The sequence below is a fragment of the Ovis aries genome, chromosome 16 (assembly GCF_016772045.2).
Source record: "Ovis aries strain OAR_USU_Benz2616 breed Rambouillet chromosome 16, ARS-UI_Ramb_v3.0, whole genome shotgun sequence".
In the NCBI taxonomy this organism is placed as follows: Eukaryota; Metazoa; Chordata; class Mammalia; order Artiodactyla; family Bovidae; genus Ovis; species Ovis aries.
The window spans coordinates 41,683,190-41,707,673 of record NC_056069.1 but is presented as its reverse complement, the minus strand read 5'-3'; the positions used below and the strand labels follow the sequence as shown (position 1 = coordinate 41,707,673).

General features: G+C 44.4%; 1 protein-coding gene across 7 annotated transcripts in view; it reads left to right on the top strand.

The window, feature by feature from the left end:
* Positions 1 to 24,484, top strand: part of PDZD2 (PDZ domain containing 2) — a 410,583-nt gene that overhangs the window by 330,740 nt on the left and 55,359 nt on the right. For all 7 annotated transcript variants that reach the window (XM_060400557.1, XM_027980140.3, XM_027980139.3 and 4 more), the window contains one exon: positions 22,968 to 23,079. In XM_060400557.1, the coding sequence (XP_060256540.1) occupies positions 22,968 to 23,079 (112 nt within the window). The remainder of the gene's footprint in view (positions 1 to 22,967; positions 23,080 to 24,484) is intronic.

The window sequence follows — 24,484 nt, the reverse complement described above, 5'->3', positions numbered from 1 at the left end:
CCTTCAAAAAACTCTAGCCATGCTTAGAATAGAGCCATATGCATGCTTAGAATAGAACCATATGGTGAGTATCAAGTGTGAGGAGTAAAGGCAGCAAAAAGAGAACTGGGATGGGACAGTGAAATCCCACAGTCATTTGCATACTTGTCACCATCTCAGTGGGGTCTGACTTCATTGAGGGGGTTCTCCCTCCCCTCCCTCCACCACATCTGATCTTAAAAACCGCCAGGTTGATCTCAGAAACAGCCAAGTTTAGTCCCCTCCCCGGTACTAACTGTGGTCCTGATCCACCCAGTCGGTCATTCTTTCTCAAGTCTGCCTTCTCCACTTTGTCTTCTGCCTGACAGTGGCAGTTTTTAAATGAGAGGCTGACCATGTCACTCGCTTTAAAGTCCTTCAAGGTGTCTCAGTCACGCTGACTTAAAAATCACAACTGCCTAACGTGAAGCCATCAGGTCCAGCCCGCCTGTGCTTCCTTTCCTTCTGTCTGTGCTCCTGGCAGACCTCAACACACACACACAACACAACACAACACAACACATGTGCACACATACAACCCTCCCTGGCACACTCCTAAACCTGCTACTCTCCATTCCCCTGCCATTTAGCATCTGCTGTTTTCGAATTATTTGTTGCTATATGTGTCTTTGGGGGTCTTCCCATCCCAGGGGATCTTCCCATCCCAGGGGATCTTCCCATCCCAGGGGTCGAACCCAGGTCTCCCACATTGTGGGCAGATTCTTTACCTTCTGAGCCACCAGGGAAGCCCAGTCTCTTTGAGAGGAGGAAGAAAATATTTAAATTTATAAACTTTCAAAGTCAGGTATACCTCATTCCTAGAGGAGGGCATGGCAACCCACTCCAGTATTCTTGCCTGGGGAATCCCATGCACAGAGGAACCTGGAGCGCTACAGTCCATGGGATCGCAAAGAGTCGAACATGACTGAGTGACTAACACTTTCACATAGTTGATTTACAATGTTGTATTAATTTCTGCTTTATAGCAAAAGTCAGTTATACATATATTTTTCATATTCTTTTCCATTATGGTTTACCACAGGATATTGAATATAGTTTCTTGTGCTTTACAGTAGAAATTTGCTTTTTGTCCATTCTATATATAATAGTTTGCATCCAGTTCATCTTTTTTAAAATAAGATTTTTAAGGAAAAATATGTATCTGGCCTTCTGAGAGAGTGGCTATTTTTAAAATGAAGAGTAGAAAAAGAGTTTTAACATAACAGTGTGTGGAATGAGTGATACCTCCTTTTAGGTGATTAGGACAAAAACAAAACAAACAAAAATGAAAATGGAAGTAATGATTGTTGCTGCCAAATCTGCAATTGTCAGAGCTCTGCTAGGAAGATTTGTTTAGCACATCAATCAGCAGACCTGTATCCGGCTTCCTTTGGCATGATGGGAATCAGTTCTAACATTTTTGGAATCCCCGGTTTGGAAAATCTTGGAGAACCTTTGGGTTTATTAAGGTTATGGAAGGAATAAAGGAGTTCATCTCTCAAAAGGAAAGACGAGCCAAAGTGGATCTTACGGTTCTGTAAGTCTGATGCGGGTGTTTAATTCTTTGTTTGTTGATGGCTTAGCCCTGAGGTGTGAGAAACTGAATCACAGTCTTTTGGAAAAAGCAGCATCCTTGGGGAGGAGGGGGGGCTATATATATATAAATATAATAATTAATATATTAATCTATATGTGGAGAAAAAGGAGAGACGCTGTTGGGTTTTATTTGCATTGAGTGATTGATAAATTGGCTCTTGAATGTTTCCCTGGGCACTGAGGGCTCTCACTGAAGTGTGTGAGAGTGCCACTCCTGTTGGAGTCAGAAAGTGGGGCTGCCTGATGTTTGGGGCCTGAGCTAGACCATTCTGGGGAATCAAACTTGGAGGCTAATGCAAGGGACAGTGAGCAGTGTGTGTAAGCTTGCGATTAGTATTAAAGCAGGGAGGAACCAGGGTCTGCCTGAAAATACAGATCTTCACAGAGTGAAACTATTAATGACAAGAGACACTGGCTCAGGGCTCCTTGAGCTTTTTATTGGGCGGGGGGTACCTTTTTCTAAAATTTATTTATTTTTAATTGAAGGATAATTGCTATACTGTGTTGACTTATGCCACACACCTACAGGAATCAGCCATGTCCCTGAGCTTTTTGTAAGGGGAGCAACTGTTTTTTGCTAAAGCCTTGAGGTGAAGGGTTTTTAGACAGGCTGCTCAGATGGTCAGCGGTGGGCTCTGGTGCTGAGTCTCTCGTCCCTTGAGCACAGGGCAGTAGCAGCCACTGCTCAGAGAAGTCCTCTGTGTGCCCCTGGGTCAGGAAGGTCTCCTCCTCGCCTTCTTAGGCTGCCACTGTGTACTTATCTAACTTCAGGACTCGCCTCCTCCAGGAAGTTTTCCTGGATGCACATGTCCTTCATGCCTGTAATACATGCTATATTTTCCTTCATGACCCTTATCGCAGATTGGAAAGACGTATGTATGCATGAGACTGCTCGTTTAATACCGTTCTCTCCCATGAGTGGAGGATCCATGGAATAGGGCTCATGTCAGGTTTATTCACAGTTGACTCAGTTCGTATTACGGATGGGTGTTTGGACAGGTGGACAGACTGGTGGATGGTTGTTCCCCTCTCTCCTTCCTTAATGCTGCTACATACTCCTCACCATAAGACTTGGTTACCTTCTGTTGACTTGTCCATCCTGCCCAGCACACCATGAATTTTAAATAGACTTGGTACCTAGTAGGCATTTACTGTTTGTGTTTGCCTCTCTCCCTTATGGGAGTTTCCATCTGGGATACAAATATCAGTGATACAGAAATTGTTTTCCAAGTATAGCATTGGGAGAACAATGTCCCTTTCCTTAAAGTAGGATATCTCTGGAACCACCTCATTAACAACTGAGTGTGTATGTGAAAGTCACTCAGTCATGTCCGACTCTTTGCGAGCCCATGGACTATAGAGTCCACAGAATTCTCCAGGCCAGAATGCTGGAGTGGGTAGCCATTCCCTTCTCCAGGGAATCTTCCCAACTCAGGGGTTGAACCCATGTCTCCTGCTTTGCAGGCAGATTCTTTACCAGCTGATTCACCAGGAAAGCCCTAACAACTGAGTAGATTTCTCATTTTCTGTTTGGTTAAGCTTGGAAGGCTGCTAGCAGCTAGGAAGAGAATTTAGAAAAGGGAACTTTAAACAAACCAGCCACCATAAAAGATCGCCTGTCCCCAGGGAGTGGGTAAAGTGGTGGAATGCCAGTGGAAAGACTAGCCAGAAAGGCCCCAGGGAAGAAAGCACGGAACTCAAAGATGCAGCTTCTGGTACACAGGCATGTAAAGTGTCAGAGCCGCCAGGATCCTTGGGGGTGGCTGCTCTGTACTTGGTGTTTTATAGGCTAGAAATTCATGGTGAGAGAGAAGACCGCTGAGCTCCGCTGGAAGCAAAGCTGTCCCATTGGACACGTCATGTTACAGCCAAGGCAGCAACGAGGGAAAAGTAGAAAGGCCCGAAAAGGTGAACGCACTTCACAAACACAGGAAGGGAAGAGCTGTGTGTAGCATGAACGTACTCAGGGATCTCCGTGCTCGAGTGGATGTTAAAATGCACAGGGAGGGTGCAGTTTAGGCTGATCTGTCCCCAGGTCCCACCGTGGAAAGCCTGTTTGGCAGATCTGAGTGGGGTCTGTTTTCAGAAGCTTCCCGGGTGATTCTGATGCTCATCCAGATTTTGAAAAGCAAACCTTTGTAGAAAGCAGCCAGTGTGGCTGCACACCTTTGTTGTTATTATTACTGTTCAGTTGCTCAGTCGTGTCTGCTCTTTATGACCTCATAGACTGCAGCACACCAGGCTTCCCTGTCCTTCACTATTTCTCAGAGTTTGCTCAAACTCATGTCCATTGAGTCAGTGATGGCCATCCAACCATCTTATCTTCTGTTGCCCCCTTCTCCTCCTGCCCTCAGTCTTTCCCGGAATCAGGGTCTTTTCCAATGAGTTGGCTCTTCATATCAGGTAGCCAAAGTATTGGAACTTCAGCACCTTTGTTGGGCATATAGCAATTTTCAGGCATGCCCCAACATGGCAGGGCTCCTAAGAAGCTCCTGGCTGGGGGCTGGATGAGGCCCAGGTACCGATCTGTGCCTGGCCTTGAGATAAGAGGAGCTTTGAGGTTCCCTGCTGCCTCCGTCCTTCCTGCAGTTTGAGATGCAGAGAAAGAAGCTGTGGCGGTTGTGCTGCTTGTGGGAGACTTGGAAGCACAGATTCCCTGAGTGCACACTGGATCCTTTGTGAACAGAGCCTTGGCCTGTGCAATCTTGGCTCTTGGCGCCTTTGCAGACACCGGTTCCTGGGATGTAGACTGGTGTGGTTATTGCAGGAGCTGGATTGTCCCCATGACCAGCCCCAAGCAGGCAGGAACTCCTTCTGATCCATAATTCCCCCGAGTTGTGTATTTTTCTCTCCACTGTCCCAAGCTATAAACAGACCCTCTCCTTCCCCTCAGAGCCCTAGACTTCCCTAAGGAAGAGATCTCAGTGCACCTAGATCTCCCTTAAGCAACACTTTAGGTGGCTTAGGCCACGCCGTGTTCAAAAGGCAGTGTGAAGCTCATTGTGGTCTTTGGAATCTCCAGAGCAACATGAGACAGACAAGGCTGCAAGGATCGCTGGTCTAAGAAAATAAGATTTTAATTCAGGGGTGGTTTTTGTTTGGTTTGGTTTCCTACTTAAGGAGATGAAGTGATTATCTGAATAGGTGGGGGGAGTGGAAATAAGAATAATTGCTTGGCCTGGATGCATTACCCAGAAAACTGCTGAAGTTTGAGTTAGGCTTATTCCCATGGCACATTTTCTGGGGCCTGTTCCAACTTGTTACCTGGCTTTGTGCTGTGTTTTCATCTAAGCAATTTGCAGTTCTCAAGGAAGTAAACAGCCCAAGTGATCTGTATAGAAAAGCAAATATTGGACTTCCCCAGTAGTCTAGTGGTTAAGACTCCATGCTTCCAATGCACGGGGCGTGGGTTTGATCCCTGATCAGGGAAATTCCGCATATCTCAAGATGCAGCCCAAAAAAAAAAAAAGCAAGCAAATATTGTAGTCCACAGCCTCAACCTGGCTTCCCTTGTGGCTCAGCAGGTAAAGAATCCACCTGCAATGCAGGAGACATGGGTTCAATCCCTGGGTTGGGAAGATCCCCTGGAGAAGGGAAAGGCTACCCACTCTAGTATTCTGGCCTAGAGAATTCCATGGACTGTATAATCCGTGGTGTCACAAAGAGTCAGACACGACTGAACGACTTTGACTAGCTTTGGGGCTTCCCACGTAGCTCAGTCAGTTAAGCATCTACCTGCAATGCAGGAGACCTGGGTTCAGTTCCTGGGTTGGGAAGTTCCCCTAGAAAAGGAAATGGCAACCTACTTCAATATTCTTGCCTGGAGAATCCCATGGACAGAGGAGCCTGGCGGGCTACAGTTGATAGGATCGCAAGAGTCGGACACGATTTCGCTCCACCTCTCTATTTCTCTGCAGCCTCATAGCGAAAGGGTCTCCAGAGTAGTTGAAGAGCAGGGTTGGCAGGAGCTGGAGGGAGGAGCCAGATGGTCCCCTTGGAGTGTGGGAAGAAGTTGTATAGGTTTTATCTCTTTTTAGATTGTTATGTGTTTTAAAGTGTATGTATACATTAGTATAGTAGCATAGAGTTATAATTTATGAATCTATGTTGGGAGGGCCTGATGGCTACACAATCTGTGTATAAAGGTTGACATCACAGCGTGGAGCCGTATGAAATACACATTAACGAAATCCCCTTAGTATGCAGTCCACTTTATTATTGTCTTTGGATTTGAAAAATTCCTTCAAATTTCAGTGGAAATAAAATATGGATTACTAGAGCATGTAATAAAGTTTCTTTGCCCTAAAATTAATTTCTTTTATGAAAATAACACTGTAGGGGTCAGGAAGTGACTTTATCATTTTGGGTAAGTTGGTTCCAGTTTTTGGGTATTTGTTAAGGTATTCCAAAATGGTATTTTAGCGCTGTCCCTCATTATGAATTTTCCTCTTGGAAATATCATCCTTAGTAATTTAGTTTTGTATGTCCACTGGGAGTTTACATCTGTGGTCTGCACATTAAAATGTAAAGTAGAACATATTAAGATTGAAGGAAAGTGGCAGTTGAGAAATGAAACTGAAAGAGACAAAATGATGGCGATTACACGGAGGGAAAAACAGGATGATGTGACCTATTTGTGTACCATATATCTTAGATAATACATCTTACTTGTTTATGAGCTTTGCTGAGCCTTTAAGGTAACAGAAATCTGTGAGATGTATGTGCCTTTTGAGATTTTACATGGAGATGCTGCTGATACACAGATTCTCACTCTCTTAAGAGAAGCAGAATATCTCCACTTAGTTTCAATTCCAGTTACCGTGCTGGGTCTTTTGCAGGAAAATCGCTTTGACATAGATAAATTAGACAAATATGCATTGTATGCTAGAAAGAAAACACATCTGACTTGAAGACTTTATGAGAAGTGGAAGATTTAGAACTGGGTTGTTTTTTTTTTTTTTTCCATTTTTTCATCACATTGTATGAAACATGATAGTACAAAGCCTGGAAATAAATACAAAGCAAAATGTGAGAGATCAGAAGTTCCTCCCTGGAATCCAGGGCAGAAATTTCTCAAAGAAGCAGAGCTATTTAAAATGAATAGAATTCTCCCCACCCGCCCCCTATTGTTACCATGTTTGCTTGCCTGGCTTTTTGTTTGCTGTTTGCTTGCTTTTGCTTGCCTAGCTTTTTACGTAAGTACTGATTTAGCTCCATGAATGGTGTTTGCAGGGAAAAAAAAAAAAAATGCCCCTCCTTTCTGCTTCTTCCTCTACTCCTTCCCTTGAGATATGCTTCCTTCTACTCTTGACCATTGAGATTCTGCAGCCCTCCTTCCTCAGAGACTTTCCTAATCCCTCTAGCGTCCTGTCATCTGCGCTTTCTCTGATTGCCAATTCCATTTGTCTGTTTCTCACATTCTGGAACTTAAAAATCAGAAGACACCTCCTGCTTTATAAAGGGGGAGATGTTTTCTAAAATGTGTTGGTAAAGCTGATATTCAAATTTATTTCCCCCAGAAACACAAATAATAAATATTGGTGGAATTATCTTTTAAACTAGCTGCGGCAGATACATAGCCTGCCTGGTACCACAAACCCCCTCTTCAGCTCCTAGAGCAGACATCACTAATTCTTCCTAAGAGTCTTCCCACTGACACCACACACAACCTCAGAAGTTGGTAATGTGGGCTCACAGGCATCCCTGTCATAGGACCAGCCAGCACTGGACTGTAACCAGCTTGACATTACCACCTACATGCTGAGTGCTGTGCTGGGTGTTTTGGGGAATACCAAGAGGTAGCCATCAGTCTTCCCCTCTCACAGTATTTGTTACATATATCCCATAATGTATTTTAGTTATTTCTATTTCTATTTCTATTCACCACCTCTGCGTAATAAATCTTTAGGAGCCATATGCAATACTGACCTAGAAGAAGAATGTCCCATTCCATCCAGAGGTTGGGGAGGGCTCAGTGGATGGGGTGATATTTGGCAAACTCCATAGGATTTTCACAGGAACACCCCCAGGCGTGGGTGACATCCTGGAGTGGAAAAATGACATGTACAGTGGTCCACAAATAGGAGATTTTAAAGCTTGTTCAGGGATCAACAGTTCATCAGTTAAGTGCAAATGTTCAGCCCATGCTTTTAGTTCCACACTAAAAAGCTATGACTCATTTTACAAGTTATATTCTCATTGATGGTTTTAAAGTTGAGTGCTAGGGTTAGAGTTTTTGTTTTGGGGTTCCTCAGGCAGTGGGGTAGAGGAGGAGCTGGTCTGAAGCAAGGCAGATGGAGGCAGAGGTCTTTGCTATAGCTCCACAGAGACATCAGCAGAGCCTGGACTGAAGGGGTCGTGGCCACGACGATGAAAGGCAGGAAGCAGTGACTGGTCAGTGGAGGAAGGTAGCAAGGCCAGCCAGCAGACAGCGCTGGGCTCTGCAGGCAAAGCTCCTTGGTTACCAACAAGAAGGGAGTTTCCTTCCCCCTGTCCTTTTTTTTCTTTTTCCTTTCCCTGAAAGCAGGGGTGGTCCTAAACAGTATTTCGAGTGAGATTTTGTTTACCTTTCAGATTGTTGGTGGTGTTTTGGTTGTGCTGGGTTTTCACTGCAGTGTCGCTGCGGTGCACAGGCTCCTTATTGCAGCATGTGGCCTCTCTTGTCGCAGAGTACAGACTCTAGAGCATCTGATCTCAGTAGTTAAGGCGTGCAGGCTTTCTCCAGTTGTAGCACACAAGGGCTTCTCTAGCTGAGGTGTGCGGGCTTAGTTTCCCCTTGGCATGTGGGATCTTAATTCCCCGACCAGGGATTGAACCCGCATCCCCTGAATTGGAAGGCAGATTCTTAACCACTGGACCACCAGGAGGGAAGTCCTGATTTTGTTTGCCTTTGAACTTCCCAGCCTCTTGTCATCTGCTTGTCCTCCCCGGCCGGATCCTATCTTGCCAGTTTCCTGGGGCCCAGTGTCCCCATTTCTATTCTAAACCCTGTACTGAGGTACCCACTGTTTCCTCTGTCCCCTAACAGGTTGCAGCCTTCCAAGAAGCCCCTCCTCTTTTCTTCTCCAGGCCATTTTCACCCCTTTTCCCACCGCCATCACCAACAACAGAGACCAAAACAAGAACAAAACCCTTCCCGTTTCTTGTAAATCAGTAAGTAAGCAATACGTGCTCTTCAGTTCAGTTCAGTTTAGTCACTCAGTTGTGTCCGATTCTTTGTGACCCCATGAATCGCAGCACGCCAGGCCTCCCTGTCCATCACCATCTCCCGGAGTTCACTCAGACTCACGTCCATCAAGTCAGTGATGCCATCCAGCCATCTCATCCTCTGTCGTCCCCTGCTCCTCCTGCCCTCAATCCCTCCCAGCATCAGAGTCTTTTCCAATGAGTCAACTCTTCACATGAGGTGGCCAAAGTACTGGAGTTTCAGCTTTAGCATCATTCCTTCCAAAGAAATCCCAGGGCTGATCTCCTTCAGAATGGACTGGTTGGATCTCCTTGCAGTCCAAGGGACTCTCAAGAGTCTTCTCCAACACCACAGTTCAAAAGCATCAATTCTTCAGCACTCAGCCTTCTTCACATTCCAACTCTCACATCCATGCATGACCACAGGAAAAACCATAGCCTTGACTAGACGGACCTTAGTCGGCAAAGTAACGTCTCTGCTTTTGAATATGCTATCTAGGTTGGTCATAACTTTCCTTCCAAGGAGTAAGCGTCTTCTCATTTCATGGCTGCAGTCCCAATCTGCAGTGATTTTGGAGCCCCAAAAAATAAAGTCTGACAGTGTTTCCACTGTTTCTCCCTCTAGTTCCCAAGGAGTGATATGTGCTCTTACCCAAAATGATATCAAAAATGTTAACAATGTAATATGATCAAACCAGTTCGATTTGTGGCCCAGTGACACTTGCAAAGTATGTGCATTTTGAAAAGAGAATTTTTGTGACTTCAGATAAAGTTTCTTATCAGAATAATTTTAAAGTGAAATTCGTGGAAAATGTATTTCATTCGTTTATCTTTGGCTGTGCTGGGCCTGCACTGCACTTCTCTAGGTGCGGCAAGCAGGGGCGACTCTCTAGCTGCAGTACATGGGCTTCTCATCGTGGTGGCCTCTCTTGTTGTGGATCACAGGCCCCAGGGCACAGAGGCCCAGTAGCTGCAGCTCACAAGATTAGTTGCTCTGCAGTATGTGAAATCATCCCAGACCAAGGATCGAACATATGTCCCCTGAATTGGCAGGCGAATTCTTAACCACTGAACTACCAGGGAAGTCCTAAAACGAAATTTAAAGATAAAACCATAAAAGCATGGATGACAAAGATGTTTTAGAAAATACCATAGTAGACCAGTAAGCCTAGGCTCCAGTAGCAGCTTCTTTAAAATGCCTCTGCTTGTCAGTACTCTCTCTTCAGCTCATAAAGCTGCTTCCAAAAAATTCTCCAGTTTGTTCCCAGTGACTTCAGATAGGGATGAAAGTGGGGCAGTGGATAAGGCTAGTGTATGAGTTATTCCTATAGATGAGCGGTCAGCAGTTGTAAAAACCACATCATAAATATCTGAGGCTTTGGCTGGCCAAACCGTTCCCATTGCAGCCATTCACCTCTGCCTTTGTGGTGCAAAAGCCACAGTAGGCAATAAGCGAACTAATGGGTATGACTGTGTTCCAATAAAACTTTACAAAAACAGGTGTGGGGTCAGATCTGGCCCCCGAGCAGCAGCTCGCCGACCCCAGCTATGGGAGCCGACCCCAGCTATGGGAGATAGTGTGTGAGCTCAGGACCGCCTCTCCTGTTACTGCTCCCCATGTGGGCTCCATAGAATCTGTCTCAGCTTGCCAGTCCCATTCTTCAAGAAATACATGCCCTTAGAAACATACCTCATCGAATCAGCATAAACTCAGTGCCGCTTCTGGAGGATAAGAACCTCGGAATATAGCTCGCATTCAACTGGAAGACGCAGCAGAAGACCTTAGGGTGCTGCCTGGACCTTGACAGCAGACCAAAACCTCACCACAGTGTCCCCAGCATGACCAGTTACTGTTTATCTAAAACTTGCCTAAAAGGCATGTCCAGTTAAAACAGGCTTTTTCTATGACAATAAGCCATAGGATCATGTAAGACTTCCTCTAAAATGTGCGCATAGAAACAAGGCGTTGGAGAACTCTGGCGTGTTTACTGTTACTGCTGAATTGGATTTGACTCAGCAGTCGCATTAGGGCACTTCAGATAGTTCATCTCTGATTTTCTTTCCTGCCAGTCTTCCTGTTTACTTCTTAGGCCTTTCTTTTTTGATAGCTCTTCCCCATCTACTTTTTGTGTCTCTTGAGGTTTTCCTACATACACACACACAACTTCCATTTTAGTATTGTGGAATTGAGGATAAGGTATTCTGCAGCTCCCAGAGATGTGTCTGAGGGCAGCTCCTGGTGAGAAATGATCCAGGGGTCTGCCCTCATTCGCCAGCCCACAAACCCAAAGAAAAGCTGCAGACCCCAGTATTCTCAGTAGGTCATGGGGACACGGAGAGAGTGAGGGCTCCCTGCTTTGTAGAGAATGTCTGGATCCGCCTTGCCCAATTTGAAACCGATACCAAGGAGGGACATGTGCAGATTCTCCTTCTTGCATCCGCGTCTATTTCTGATGAACTGAGAGTTCCTGGAAGACACTGTCCTCTGCTTGGGAAAGTGACACAGACAAACCCACCATGGGAGGGGCCAATGACTGATGACATTTCTGTGCCCTTAAGGGTGATTTCTTTGCCTCACCTTTCTAAAAGGACCACGAGATCGACTTAATTTATGTGCATAAGAATCACCCAAGTAATCACCAATGAAGCATGTTAAGCCCGTTCACATTGTTTGAGGATGATAAATGGGAGGAAACGGGAAATGGACTCAGATAGAACAAGGACAATATTATTTCATTTGCGGAGCCGCAGCCTGAATCCCTCGGTTTACATCAGCTGCTGTTTCTCCCCCAGCTGCATCTGACACTCCTCCGCATAGACCAGAGCATGGGGGTGGGAGTGGGGGGGGCAGCTCTGTATTCCAATTTTACTGTTTTCCTCTTCAGGCCTGAGTTAGTCTCTTTGTTGGAAAGCAGCGAGCCTAGTGAAGCGGGAGATTTGTGTTTTAATTTCGGCAGTCAGCTCGCAGGCTCCTTGCTCCTTTTGGCTGATTTATTGTTGTTCCGATTCCTTTTTTTTTCTGAATGGTTATTCATTCCCAGCACTGGCCTCTCTGACGGCCATCTGGTTCTCCTTTGGTCACTCGAACATCTGCCCCAGAGATTTGGAAAATGAGCTTCCTCTGGCAGCCTAAAAATAAGCTTAGTGTGACTGAGGCATGAAAGAGAAATCACCACGATCCCCTGTCTGTAGATACTGACCCAGGGGATGAGCCAACACGGCCTCCCAAGGATTTGGAGCTTGGGCGTCTTCTGTCACATCTGCAGATGATTATTTTTTTCAAGTGTTGGGGACAGTAAAAACATGGCATGAACTGGGTGCAGCCAGTTCCTCCTGCAGTTTTCCCTGGAATCACATGTACTTGCTCAATGTAAATAGTTGGAGATGAAAGCTGTACTTTTCATGCTTTGTTTGTAAGGCTTCAAGAGTTAGCTGAGAAAGACAAATGACACTTAGAAGTTAAGCATTGTGTTAGTCACGGTGTGTTCAGGAGACCTTGTAAATGCTTTGGACAGCAGTTATAGGACATTTCTGAAGTCCTCGACTTTTAGTTTGGACCCAGGGGGCCTGTCTCATGGGTAGTGATGGTTCGCCCCCCACCTCCAGAAGACTAAAATTTGCCAGAAGATAAAACTTATTCTTGACGCTCTTTCTCATCCAAAATGATTTCTAGCCACGTCATCCAGTGCCACTTTTCAGAGGTTCTACAATGAGATAAAATGTCAACATAATAATGATATTCAAATAATTAAAATACCAATACATTAAGAGCTCTTGCAAGTCATAATCCAAAGTTGTTAAAATCTAAAATAATTAACATCCAAACTTAAACTTACTTGACCTTTTGAGTTAAAAAAACAAAGTACTTAAAGACCCCCTTTGATCACTCCAGTTTCTTACTTTGTTCCACCTTAAAATATGAGTCTTTTTTTTTTTTTTTTTTGGCCATACGGAGTGGCATATGGGATCTTTGTTCCCCATCCAGGGATTGAACCTGTGCCTCCTGCATTGCAGCATGGAGTCTTAACCACTGGACCACCTGGAAAGTCCCCCAAAATGAGATTCTTGAAGCTGTGTGGTGAGGACAGAGATGGTTCTGTTCAGCATGTGCAGACTGGGCTGTTTTCCACTGGAACAAATATGGCTCTGTCAGCTCCAAGAAAGTTGAATTTGTTCAATAGCATGTCTCTTGTGTACTCGATTTTTTAGTGAAATGTAAATGAACAAAGAGTAAATGGACCAATTGTTGTTGCTGTTCATTGGCTAAGTCGTATCCGACTCTTTGTAACCCCATGGACTGCAGCACACCAGGCTTCCCAGTGCACCACCAATCCCCAGAGCTTGCTTAAACTCATGTCCATTGCGTTGGTGATGCCATCCGACTGTTTCATCCTCTATCGTCCCCTTCTCCTCCTGCCTTCAGTCTTACCCAGCATCAGGGTCTTTTCCAATGAGTCAGTTCTTCGCATCAGGTGGCCAAAGTATTGGGGCTTTAGCATCAGTCCTTCCAATGAATATTCAGGGTTGATTTCCTTGAGGATTGACTGGTTTGATCTCCTTGCAGTTCAAGGGACTCTCAAGAGTCTTCTCCAACACCACAGTTCAAAAGCATCAATTCTTTGGCACTCAGCTTTCTTTATGGTCTAACTCTCCCATCCATACATGACTACTGAAAAAACCATAGCTTTGACTAGACAGACCTTTCTTGGCAGAGTAATGTCTCTGCTTTTTAATATGCTGTCTAGGTTGATCATAGCTTGTTTTCCAAGGAGCAAGCGTCTTTTAATTTCATGGCTGCAGTACCATCTGCAGTGATTTTGGAGCCCAAGAAAATAAAGTCTGTCACGGTTTTCGCTGTTTCCCCATCTATTTGCCATGAAGTGGTGGGACCGCATGCCATGATCTTCATTTTTTGAATGTTGAGTTTGAAGCCAACTTTTTCACTGTCCTTCTCTTTCACTTTCATCAAGAGGCTCTTTAGTTCCTCTTCACTTTCTGTCATAAGGATGGCATCATCTGCATATCTGAGGTTATTGATATTTTCTCCCAGCAATCTTGATTCCAGTTTGTGCTTCATTCAGCCTGGCATTTCACATCATGTACACTGTATATAAGTTAAATAAGCAGGGTGACAACATACAGCCTTGTTGTACTCCTTTCCAATTTGGAACCAGTCTGTACTTCCATGACCGGTTCTGACTGTTGATTCTTGACTAGCATACAGATTTCTCAGGAGGCAGGTAATCTGTTCATGAGCCACAGAGAAATGGGAGAGACCATGGAGAACTGTCTCCCAGGGCTATAGCACAGATTCAGTAATAGCAAGTAAAATATTCTTGGCTTTTCTTAAAAAGATGCCAATCAGTCTATAGCAGTTGTTTGGAGTCTTTGACCATGAACTTAAACCCATAGGCAGGAATCTACCTCTCAATCTGAGTGGGGAAAAATCAACCTGGTCCTATTTAAAGTGCCTTTCTTTTAAATTCCAAAGCTTCTTGCTCTGCATTTACACCTTGAGATGAACACGTAGGTCTCCCTAATATAGTGCACTGGGTGTGTGAACTGTGTCTCTGGCAGAGCTCCCAGTTCTCAGGAGCCAGTATTTTCAGTCCTGGGTTCCCTTTTCCATCTCCACTGCCTTTTGGCATCAAAGTGCTTAGCCTGCAGGAAGTGTGTCTCTTCTCCCCAACTTACTCAGCTGGAAAAACTCTGCAGATGCATGAACCAGACCTGCTATCAGTGATCCTGAGGCTTCTGTCCTCGTGAGCTGATAAAGGCTAATACCTCTTCCACCTGCTGCTTGAGATTTCTGTTTCCTCAAGTTTTGAATATTCCAGGGGTCGAGCAACACTGCCTTCTATTCTGTTTGGGGGCCAGGCAGTAATTAGATACGCCTCCAGTGGGTCACATTCCCCTCCTTTGGGAAAGATTCACTTAAGTTTCTGTTTAACCTTTCTTCTTTCTATCAAAGATGCCTTTCTTCTTTCATGGCCCTGCTTGCTGATCTGTGTGCCTTTTTAACCTCTCCTTTGCCTTCTGACTTGGATTTTTTCTAAAATACTATTGTAGGTTCTGTCGTACGCAGCCCATCATTGTGAAAGCGATGGAATCAGTGAGGCTTCCGTTGACTAAAGTATGCATTGTTCTAGTGCGTCCTGACCACCGCCACCTCTGAGGTGGCTAATCCCACCCAGGAAATGACCAGCATCAAGTTCTGGCTTACTACCATCCTGCCTGCCTCCCCTTTGGCATGCCTGTTTGCTTGTTTATTGTCCTGATTTCATTTCTTTTCCAGGCCACTATTGTCGGGGTCCAAAAAACAAATCTTTGTCCCTTTAAAATTTACCCAGGGTTTTTTTGTTGTTTTTTTTTTTTTTTAACTCTTCCTGGTCTTCTTCACCCCTCACCTTTGAATCTGTCCAGACATACTCTGATCTCTCTTGGAATAGCTGTTCAAGTCGTATTGCTCAAGCGCTTCATCTGCAGGTCATAAATCACATCTCTCATTGTTTTCCGGGCCTGGGATCCCCAGAGGGAGTCGTTGCATCCTGTTCTCTGTGGTTTTGCCTCCCTCCCTTGGTTGGGTTTCCTTAGGTCCCAGGCATCCCCTCTACACTAGGAAGTACCAGTGTCTCTCACTCTTGTGATGCCCACTTGCAGCCTAGTGGTCAGGAGCTGGCATGTCTCTCTCCCTTATTCATCTGCTGCCCTTGACTTCACAGTCTCCTCTCCCCTTCCCTCTGTCCAGTCTGTCACTAAGATCTCTCTTTTTCTTTGAGTTAGCTCTCTTCCTTTTGTTAATTGTTTTGTACCCTTTATTCTCTCTTCCACTGCTCCTATTCTGATTGTTAGACCAGAGTGTGTTTTCAAATCCTCCATGATGTCCTTTGCAAACCTGATTTTTTAAAAACTAAGTGCTCCAGGCACATGCCTTGAAAACTACCTCCTCAACTGTTAGGTTTGCAGTCACTTTATGGAAATTTTCTTTCATCTTGAGATGAGTAAGGTGGCATGTTCCCTTTTGGTGCTCCTTTTTTTTTTTTTAATTCACTAATTAAATCTGCTACCTTTCTTTTCTTTTTTCACTTTTTGGTCATATCACATGGCCTGTGGAGTCTTAGTTCCCTGACCAGGGATCAAACCCATACCCCCTGCACTGGCAGCTCAGAGTCTTAACCACTGGACCACCAGGGAAGTCCCTACCTTCCTGTAGACATGAAGTTGAAATGTGTATCTCCGCACTCTAGTGGTATAATCTTGCTGGGTGCGTGCTCAGTCGCTTCAGTCGTGTCCGACTCTTTGCAACACTGTGGGCCATAGCCCACCAGGCTCCTCTGTCCATGACATTCTCCAAGCAAGAATACTGCAGTGGGTGGCCATTTCCTTCTCGAGGGGATCTTCCCAACCCAGGGATCAAATACTCATCTCTTATGTCTCCTGCACTGGTAGGTGGTTACCACTAACAGGTTTAGTTCAGTTCAGTCCCTCAGTCATGTCCAACTCTTTGCAACCCCATGAATTGCAGCACACCAGGCCTCCCTGTCCATCACCAACTCTTGGAGTTCACTCAAGCTCATGTCCATCAAGTCAGTGATGCCATCCAGCCATCTCATCCTCTGTCGTCCCCTTCTCCTCCTGCCCCCAGTCCCTCCCAGCATCAGGGTCTTTTCCAGTGAGTCAGTTCTTCGCATCAGGTGGCCAAAGTATTGAAGTTTCAGCTTCAACATCAGTCCTTCCAATGAACACCGAGAACTGATCTCCTTTAGAATGGACTGGTTGGATCTCCTTGCAGTCCAAGGGACTCTCAAGAGTCTTCTCCAACACCACAGTTCAAAAGCATCAATTCTTCGGGGCTCAGCTTTCTTCACAGTCCAACTCTCACATCCATACATGACCACTGGAAAAACCATAGCCTTGACTAGACACACCTTTGTTGGCAAAGTAATGTCTTTGCTTTTGAATGTGCTATCTAGGTTGGTCATAACTTTCCTCCCAAGGAGTAAGTGTCTTTTAATTTCATGGCTGCAGTCACCATCTGCAGTGATTTTTGAGCCCCCCAAAATAAAGTCTGACACTGGTTCCACTGTTTCCCCATCTATTTCCCATGAAGTGATGGGACCAGATGCCATGATCTTCATTTTCTGAATGTTGAGCTTTAAGCCAACTTTTTCACTCTCCTCTTTCACTTTCATCAAGAGGCTTTTGAGTTCCTCTTCACTTTCTGCCATAAGGGTGCTATCATCTGCATATCTGAGGTTATTGATATTTCTCCCAGCGATCTTGATTCCAGCTTGTGTTTCTTCCAGTCCAGCGTTTCTCATGATGTACTCTGCATATAAGTTAAATAAGCAGGGTGACAATATACAGCCTTGACATACACCTTTTCCTATTTGGAACCAGTCTGTTGTTCCATGTCCAGTTCTAACTGTTGCTTCCTGACCTGTATATAGGTTTCTCAAGAAGCAGGTCAGGTGGTCTGGTATTCCCATCTCTTTCAGAATTGTCCACAGTTTATTGTGATCCACACAGTAGAAGGCTTTGGCATAGTCAATAAAGCAGAAATAGATGTTTTTCTGAAACACTCTTGCTTTTTCCATGATCCAGTGGATGTTGGCAGTTTGATCTCTGGTTACCACCTGTCAATGTAATCATCAAAGCCAGGAGCATCCTGAGATCTGGTGGGGAGAAAGCTTGAGGGTTGGTTTTTGTTTGTTTGTTTGTTTGTTTATTTTAACTAAACTTTCACTATACCCCTATGATAGACAATTAGGTACTCTACTAGTATCCTCAAGCACATTCTTATTTAATCCTGGTAGTAACTTTGTAAGATAATTAACGAGGTAATTTTAACCCCTTAGAAATAAATAATATCGCTGCTACTTTACAGAATCAGAGAACTGTCTCCAACATCAGTGCTTGCTTAATACGGGCATGATATGTGTCACTACCTATGGTACATGTAAACCTCCTTATACTTATACACATTTCCTGTGCCTGTAGTTCATATGGAGAGTAGAACAGAGGTTTATACAGTTGCTAATTAAAATACCTATATTCTGAATGCTGAAGCTCTAGTACTTTGGCCATCTGATGTAAGGAGACGACTCATTGGAAAAGACCCTGATGCTGGAAGAGATTGAGGTCAGAGGAAGGGGAGACAGAGGATGAGATGGTTAGATATCATCACCAACTCAACAGACATGACTTTGAGCAAACTCGAGGAGGTAGTGAAGGACAGGGAAGCCTGGTGAGCTGCAGTCCGTGGGGTCACAAAGAGTCGGACAGGACTGAACAATAACAAATATCTTGAACAGAGAGCAACCTGATGATAACAGCTCTCCCACATTCTTTTAGGGATGGGCGACTTGGGTGTAGCTGGGAGCCTCCCTTCTGCGTCTCTGGAGTAAGCCCGGGAGCTGGGAGGAATGGGGAGATTCTAGCTTCGTCCTGTGCCTCCTTTGAAAGTTGGTTCTGTTTGGACCAGGGCAGTGGTGAATTAGAGAGGCCCATATTCTATTCCACTTCCATAACCTGGGCTTTTATGAATTCTCTAAAGTTTTTCTAGACCCCTGGGACTCACCCTCAAAATCAGAGCCACTCCTTACCTGTGTTATCACTTCCAACTCTTTGGCATGTTTCTTACACCAGAACTTCAGCCTTGCTTTCATTTCCACTTCCAGAGCTCGTCTGTCTCCTGAACCTTCGTGAATGGTCTGTGTACAAACTGAGCTGTTCTGGGGCTTTCTCCAGCCCCAGAGAAATATCTTTCATTTTAAAAAAGTCTTCATCACCATTTTAGTGTGGCTGTATGAGGGAAATCTACCATCTTTAATCAGAAGCCTGCATTCGTGCATGCTCACTTGTTTCAATCGTGTCCGACTCTTTGGGACCCCATGGACTGTAGCCCGCCAGGATCCTCTGTCCATGGGATTCTCCAGGCAAGAATACTACAGTGGTGGCCATTTCCTTCTCCAGTCAGAAGGCTAGTATCATTTAAGTCTTACATCAAGTCCTATTTTTCAGATGACAGCATTAGAGCTCAAAGAGGTTGACTAATGTACCTAGGTTGCTGCTAAATGGTGCAACCAAGACATAAGCCCAGGCAACTGGATTCTTAAACATGCTACCCTATCACCTTGCTTTTAAAACCAGGCACTAGAGAGTCTTCGTCATTGAGACAGAATCTCATAGATTATAGGTGTGGGAAACTGTGCCAGCAGAGAGGCTGTAACCTGGAAATTGGCAAATTATACTACATTCCATTAATATAATGGCATTGTTATATGACACATGAATTAGAAATGGCTGATGAATAATAGATTATATCAACTGTTTCTCTGAATCACAGGCCTTCCAGGAGAACTTTTTGCACATTTCATTTTAGAACAACTAAGATGACATCATTTCCGGAACAGTTTGATTTGTTCTGCGTGTTTGAGGGAAAAGAGTACCGCAAACCTTAGAGTGTGGACATTTTCAGACAATAGTCATAAGACTGGAGAGAAGCTCATTGTAGCCCAACTGCACTTTGTATGTTGCTACTTCCTGAAATAACCTGAACTAATGTATCTAAGCGACCTACTTCCTGTTCATTGAGTTACAAGCCTCCTAAAACCATGGCAAACCAGTTTTTTTGTTACAAGAGGAAATGGTTCCATTTAAATTCAGAATATTTTTCTTACACAGTCCGGGGGTTCTGAAATAAGATTTCACTTCTGCCTTGAGCTCATCACTGTGCCATTTGCCACCTTTTGCGATATCTCTGGGTCCATCCTAATTGATTTTGACTTTTAGCTCTAGGTTTTCGGTAATTGTGTAACATATACCATCTTAAGTGTAAGATTTCTCTAGTACAGTCTTTTGATATTTTATAGATCATAGAAACCAAATCTTTATTTCATTCTTTGGTGCATTTCAGGATTGAAAAAAAGAAATACTGTTTCTTAAGGCTGTGGTTCTATCTGCTAAACCACCTTCATCAGGTTCTAGAAATCAAGAAGAGTTTACAGTGTGCGTGTGTTCATCATAAAGACTTCAGACTTGGCATGGTACATGTTAAAAAAAGCTTTTACAAAACTCCACACTTTTCATTTTGTATGCTCTTCACGTGTAATCTGTCCTAGAGTCCAAGTCTTGTTTAGTCACTAAGTTGCATCTGACTCTTTTTTGACACCATGAATTCTTTTTGACACCAGGCTTCTCTGTCCATGGGATTTCCCAGGCAAGAATACCAGAGTGGGTTGCCATTTCCTTCTCCAGGGGATCTTCCCGATCCAGGGATCAAACCCAGGTCTCCTGCATTGGCAGGCAGATTCTTTACCACGGAGCCACCAGGGAAAAGCCGAGATCCCAAGTATATGTTGTAAACAAAAGGGTGTTCCTTTGTTGGGGGGGGGGGTGTCTCAGTTTATTTTCTCATCTGTCAAATGGAGATAATATTATCTACCTTGAGACACATTCGCTGTGAACATTAAATGGAAAAAAAAAAATTGAGGTGAATGAACTATATGATATGATATTGATCATTCAAAGTCCTAACTTAGCGGAAAAGCATCTCCAGTTGGAGGCGGGAAGTACCCCGGTAGTACGCGAAGCTGGAAATCCAGAGAGTGAGTGACTGTGCAGCCCTGTCTGTTAAAGAGCTGGGGCGCCTCGAGCAGGCTGCTTTCCTTCTGGGAGTACATCTGTCATCTCCAGAATGTCTCTGACTGTGTGCACACCTGGGGCTGCGCCAGAAAACGGGAGGGGAGGATGGAAGGAGGGAACCCCGTAGGTCTAGGAACTGTAGGCTGGGATTGTGTTCCTCCCTTGGCGTGAGCCTCTCTGTCAGCCTTTCTGATGGTCTGAGACTTGGCCACTGTGTCATAAGCCACCCATGTAATGGGCACCAGAGGAGGTAATACCCAGCAAATTGAGGAGTTCCTATAGCTGGGAGCCTAGGTCATGTGGTATAAGCAGAATGAACCGGGAATTTTACTCTCTCTCCAGTAACTGCTGTTAACAGTCTGCAGACAGATTGTTTACATAAAGTTCTTAGGCCAGGCAAAGGAGAGGCCCTGAGGCTTCTCTCTGGATTATTCCTATTTGCATGTCTCCTCTCCCCCACTGCCCCCCCCCCCCCCACCGCCCCACCACCCGTACCAGACCCTGGCATGTCTCCACAAGGCTTCTTCTGCACTGTGTGGGAATTAATATCCCAATTTGGTGTTAGGAAAGGTGTCCCTCTAGAGAGTCTCTAAACTCACCCTCAGGACTCTATTCCTGCCTTCACTTCATAATTTAAACCTGGAGAACTGCCAGTCTCTGACACTGTAATAGGAATTCACCAAATTTATCTTTGTTTTATGTATCAAGATTAATTTGTTTTCCCAACGCCTCTTCCTCAATTTGCCTACATCTCCTCATTTCTCAGAATCTTTCTTTTCTTCTTTCTAATCCCAAAAGATACTTGAATTTGTGGGGGAGGGGGGAGTCATCCAAATTTTTAATATAACAGGTTAGATTTAAACAGTTGCCTTATAAAAGGGGGATTACCTGAGAGATTACTCTTACTGCTTACTTTATATATTTTCATAAGCTGAATTTTATATACTCTGTATATTTTTATTACCTGTTACAATTCAGGGTTTTTTTTTAACCTTATAATTACATGGCTTTCCAATGACTACTGAGTGGTAAAGGATATCATCTATTTTTTTTTTAAGTACATATATGTTCCTTAGTGTAAATCTTATCTCTTTGAATTAATTTTACTTTTTTCCTCCAGAACCTTAAAGGAAAATACAATTTCAAATGACAAGCCTCATTTGTTTGGTGTGTCTCCTAAGTTTTGTACATGTAAATTTACCCTCCAGATGGTTTTATAAACACTCTCAACTCTCTTTTTCCTCTCTAATAAGTATAGCTTTTCATAGCATGTTGGGCTTTTCTCAGATGCCTGGCTAAGGGGTCTTAGTGCCATCCTTTCTTCTTCACCTCTGGGTGTCTGGTAATGTGGATTTACAATTTACAGACATGTGGGCTGATTATGAAGAGATTTCTATGTATCCTAAGTGCTGCTTGATTCTGGAAGGTATTTAATCAGTACTAAGGAGTGTTTAAAAAAATATTCAGCTGAGTAAATTTGAAGATCTAATTGGCTTTATTCAGCAATTCTTTTATCAGGCAGCATCCTGTCTAGAAAGTGGAAAGACCCTCTGTACGAAATGGAAGGTTTTATAGGCAGAAAAGAAGGTCCTTTAGGTATGAAGTCTTGGTGGGGCTTAGCAGAAGCCACAGCCCTTTGGGCTTGTCGTTTGTTTCTGACAGGAATATGGCGCATGGAGTATCCTGTTGACCTGTTGTTATTGTCGCTAAGTCACATTGGACTCTTTGTGACCCCATAGACTGCAGTGCCCTAGGCTTCCCTGTCCTTCACTATCTCCCTGAGTCCATTCAAACTCATGTTCCTTCTCAAGAAACAAAATGACCCCAGGGACCCTTTCCAGTTTGAAACCTCGTCAACAAAGTTGCGTCTAGCCAAAACTATGGTTTTTCCAGTAGTCATGTATGGATGTGAGAGTTGGACCATAAAGAAGGCTGAGCGCCGGAGAACTGATGCTTTTGAACTGTGGTCTTGAAGAAGACTCTTGAGAGTCCCTTGGACTGCAAGGAGATCCAGCCAGTCCATCCTAAAGAAAATCAGTCCTGAATAGTCATTGGAAGGACTGATGCTAAAGCTGAAACTCCAATACTTTGGCCACCTGATGAGAAGAACTGACTCTTTAGAAAAGACCCTGATGCTGGGAAAGATCGAAGGCAGGAGGAGAAGGGGATGGCATCACTGACTCAATGGACATGAGTTTGGGCAAGCTCCGGGAGTTGGTGATGGACAAGGAAGCCTGGTGTGCTGCAGTCCATGGGGTCACAAAGAGTCAGACATGGCTGAGCGACTGAACTGAACTGGTTCTATCCTGTGTGGTGAGATTCGTGCTCAGGAGGAACTTGTCAGCATGAGGCTTTGTGGTTCCAGATTATCTGAAGGTCTGTGCTTTGATCCCATGAACTTTTTTTCTCATGTGACACCTGTACTGCTGCTCTTTGAGCCTTGAGGTAAAGATCTTGAAGGAAATGGCATAAGTGACCATGGGCTGGCCTCTTCCGTCAACTCTGTGCTCTCTGCATTTCAGATGCCTGGAACAGAGGAGCCCCACGATGCATGCGGCCCCGAGGAATCCAAGGGGAACTTGGAAAGTCCCAAACAAGGCAGCAGTAAGATGAAGCTCAAGAGTCGCCTGTCAGGTAAGTGGATTCTTTGCCTGCCTGATTGGGAGCTTCTGGCCTCAGGAGTGGGAAGATAAGGTTATTAGCCTGCTGAGCCCTTTTTTCCTTTTGTTGTTCAGTCACTAAATCGTGTCCAACTCTTTGCAACCCCATGGACTGGAGCCCACCAGGCTCCTCTGTCCTCCACCATCTCCTGGAGTTTGCTCAAATTCATGTCCATTGAGGCGGTGATGCTATCTAACCATCTTTTTTCCATAAAACTTCCAGATTGTTTTGTGTTTGATGGTGTGTGCCCCAGGCATAACTGCCTTCAACCTGGCTGCCCACATGAGTATTTTCATTTGAGTCATAATGAAGGGAATGTCAACATCTCTGTTTGTCTCTGCTTAAATGTAAATTTCCTGTTGTGTTTGGTTCATTTACTTCAGGTGACCCTTTCTCTGGAATATTCCTGATGGCCTATCTTTCCAGCCAACATACCTATTCCCCAAACCGCTGGTCCACCAGAACCTGGGGCAAAGAACTGGGTTTTTTGTTTTTTTTTTAAAGTATCAAATGTGCATCTCAACTAAATGGAGCGGCCAGTGGGACGTAGTTGTAGCTTTTGTAACAAAGAGATCTGATGTTTCCTGGGCACATCTTCCTAGCAGCTGGCCTAGGCCCTGAAAGAGAAAGTCAGAGGCTGTATGTGGGGATACATTGTGACTTTTGAGACAATGTCTGAGGCACTTTCACCTTGACAAGCTTTTTCTACAAAACAAGAGGAAAAAAAAATTCTGTTTTATGGATGCATTGATATAAAGGTACAAGCTCGATTCATTATCATCTATTAGTTACTCTTATGTTCATTCTTTTTTCCTCCTGAATTTAAAAGAAATTAAAACATTTTTGTGGGCCCCAATGATTAGCTTGGGCCCTCAGCACTGTGTCTGCTGGTCTGATGGAGAAATCACCCCTTGGCTACCCACCTGTGAAGGACATCCGGTCTAACAGGAAAAGCAAGAGTTTGGAAGCTTGGCAGAATCAAGTTTACCCATCAGCTCTTGAGTTACCTTGTGACCTTAGGCTGGTTATTGAACCTCTGTAAACTTCCTGTCTCACCTAAGACAGGAGAAGATAGTCCCAACTTTAAAAGGTTGAACAGATAAAAACAAAACAAAAGCACACATAAAAGCACCTCGCACAAAGCCTGATGTGTTACCATCCCCCCAGTAAGTCAGTGTCATCTTTCTGCTGCCCACATCAGTGGAGGGACAGGGTGGTGTCTATGACTGCCAACCAAGAGCATCTCCAGCCCGCATTGCCTCCGCCTCTGTTATTCTCAGGTAAGGTGGCAAATTTAGGGTAATATGCATCCATTTAAAAACAAGAAAACCTGAGTAACAAAATGAGTAGCTTTGTATTTATAAGTCAGAATAATTAG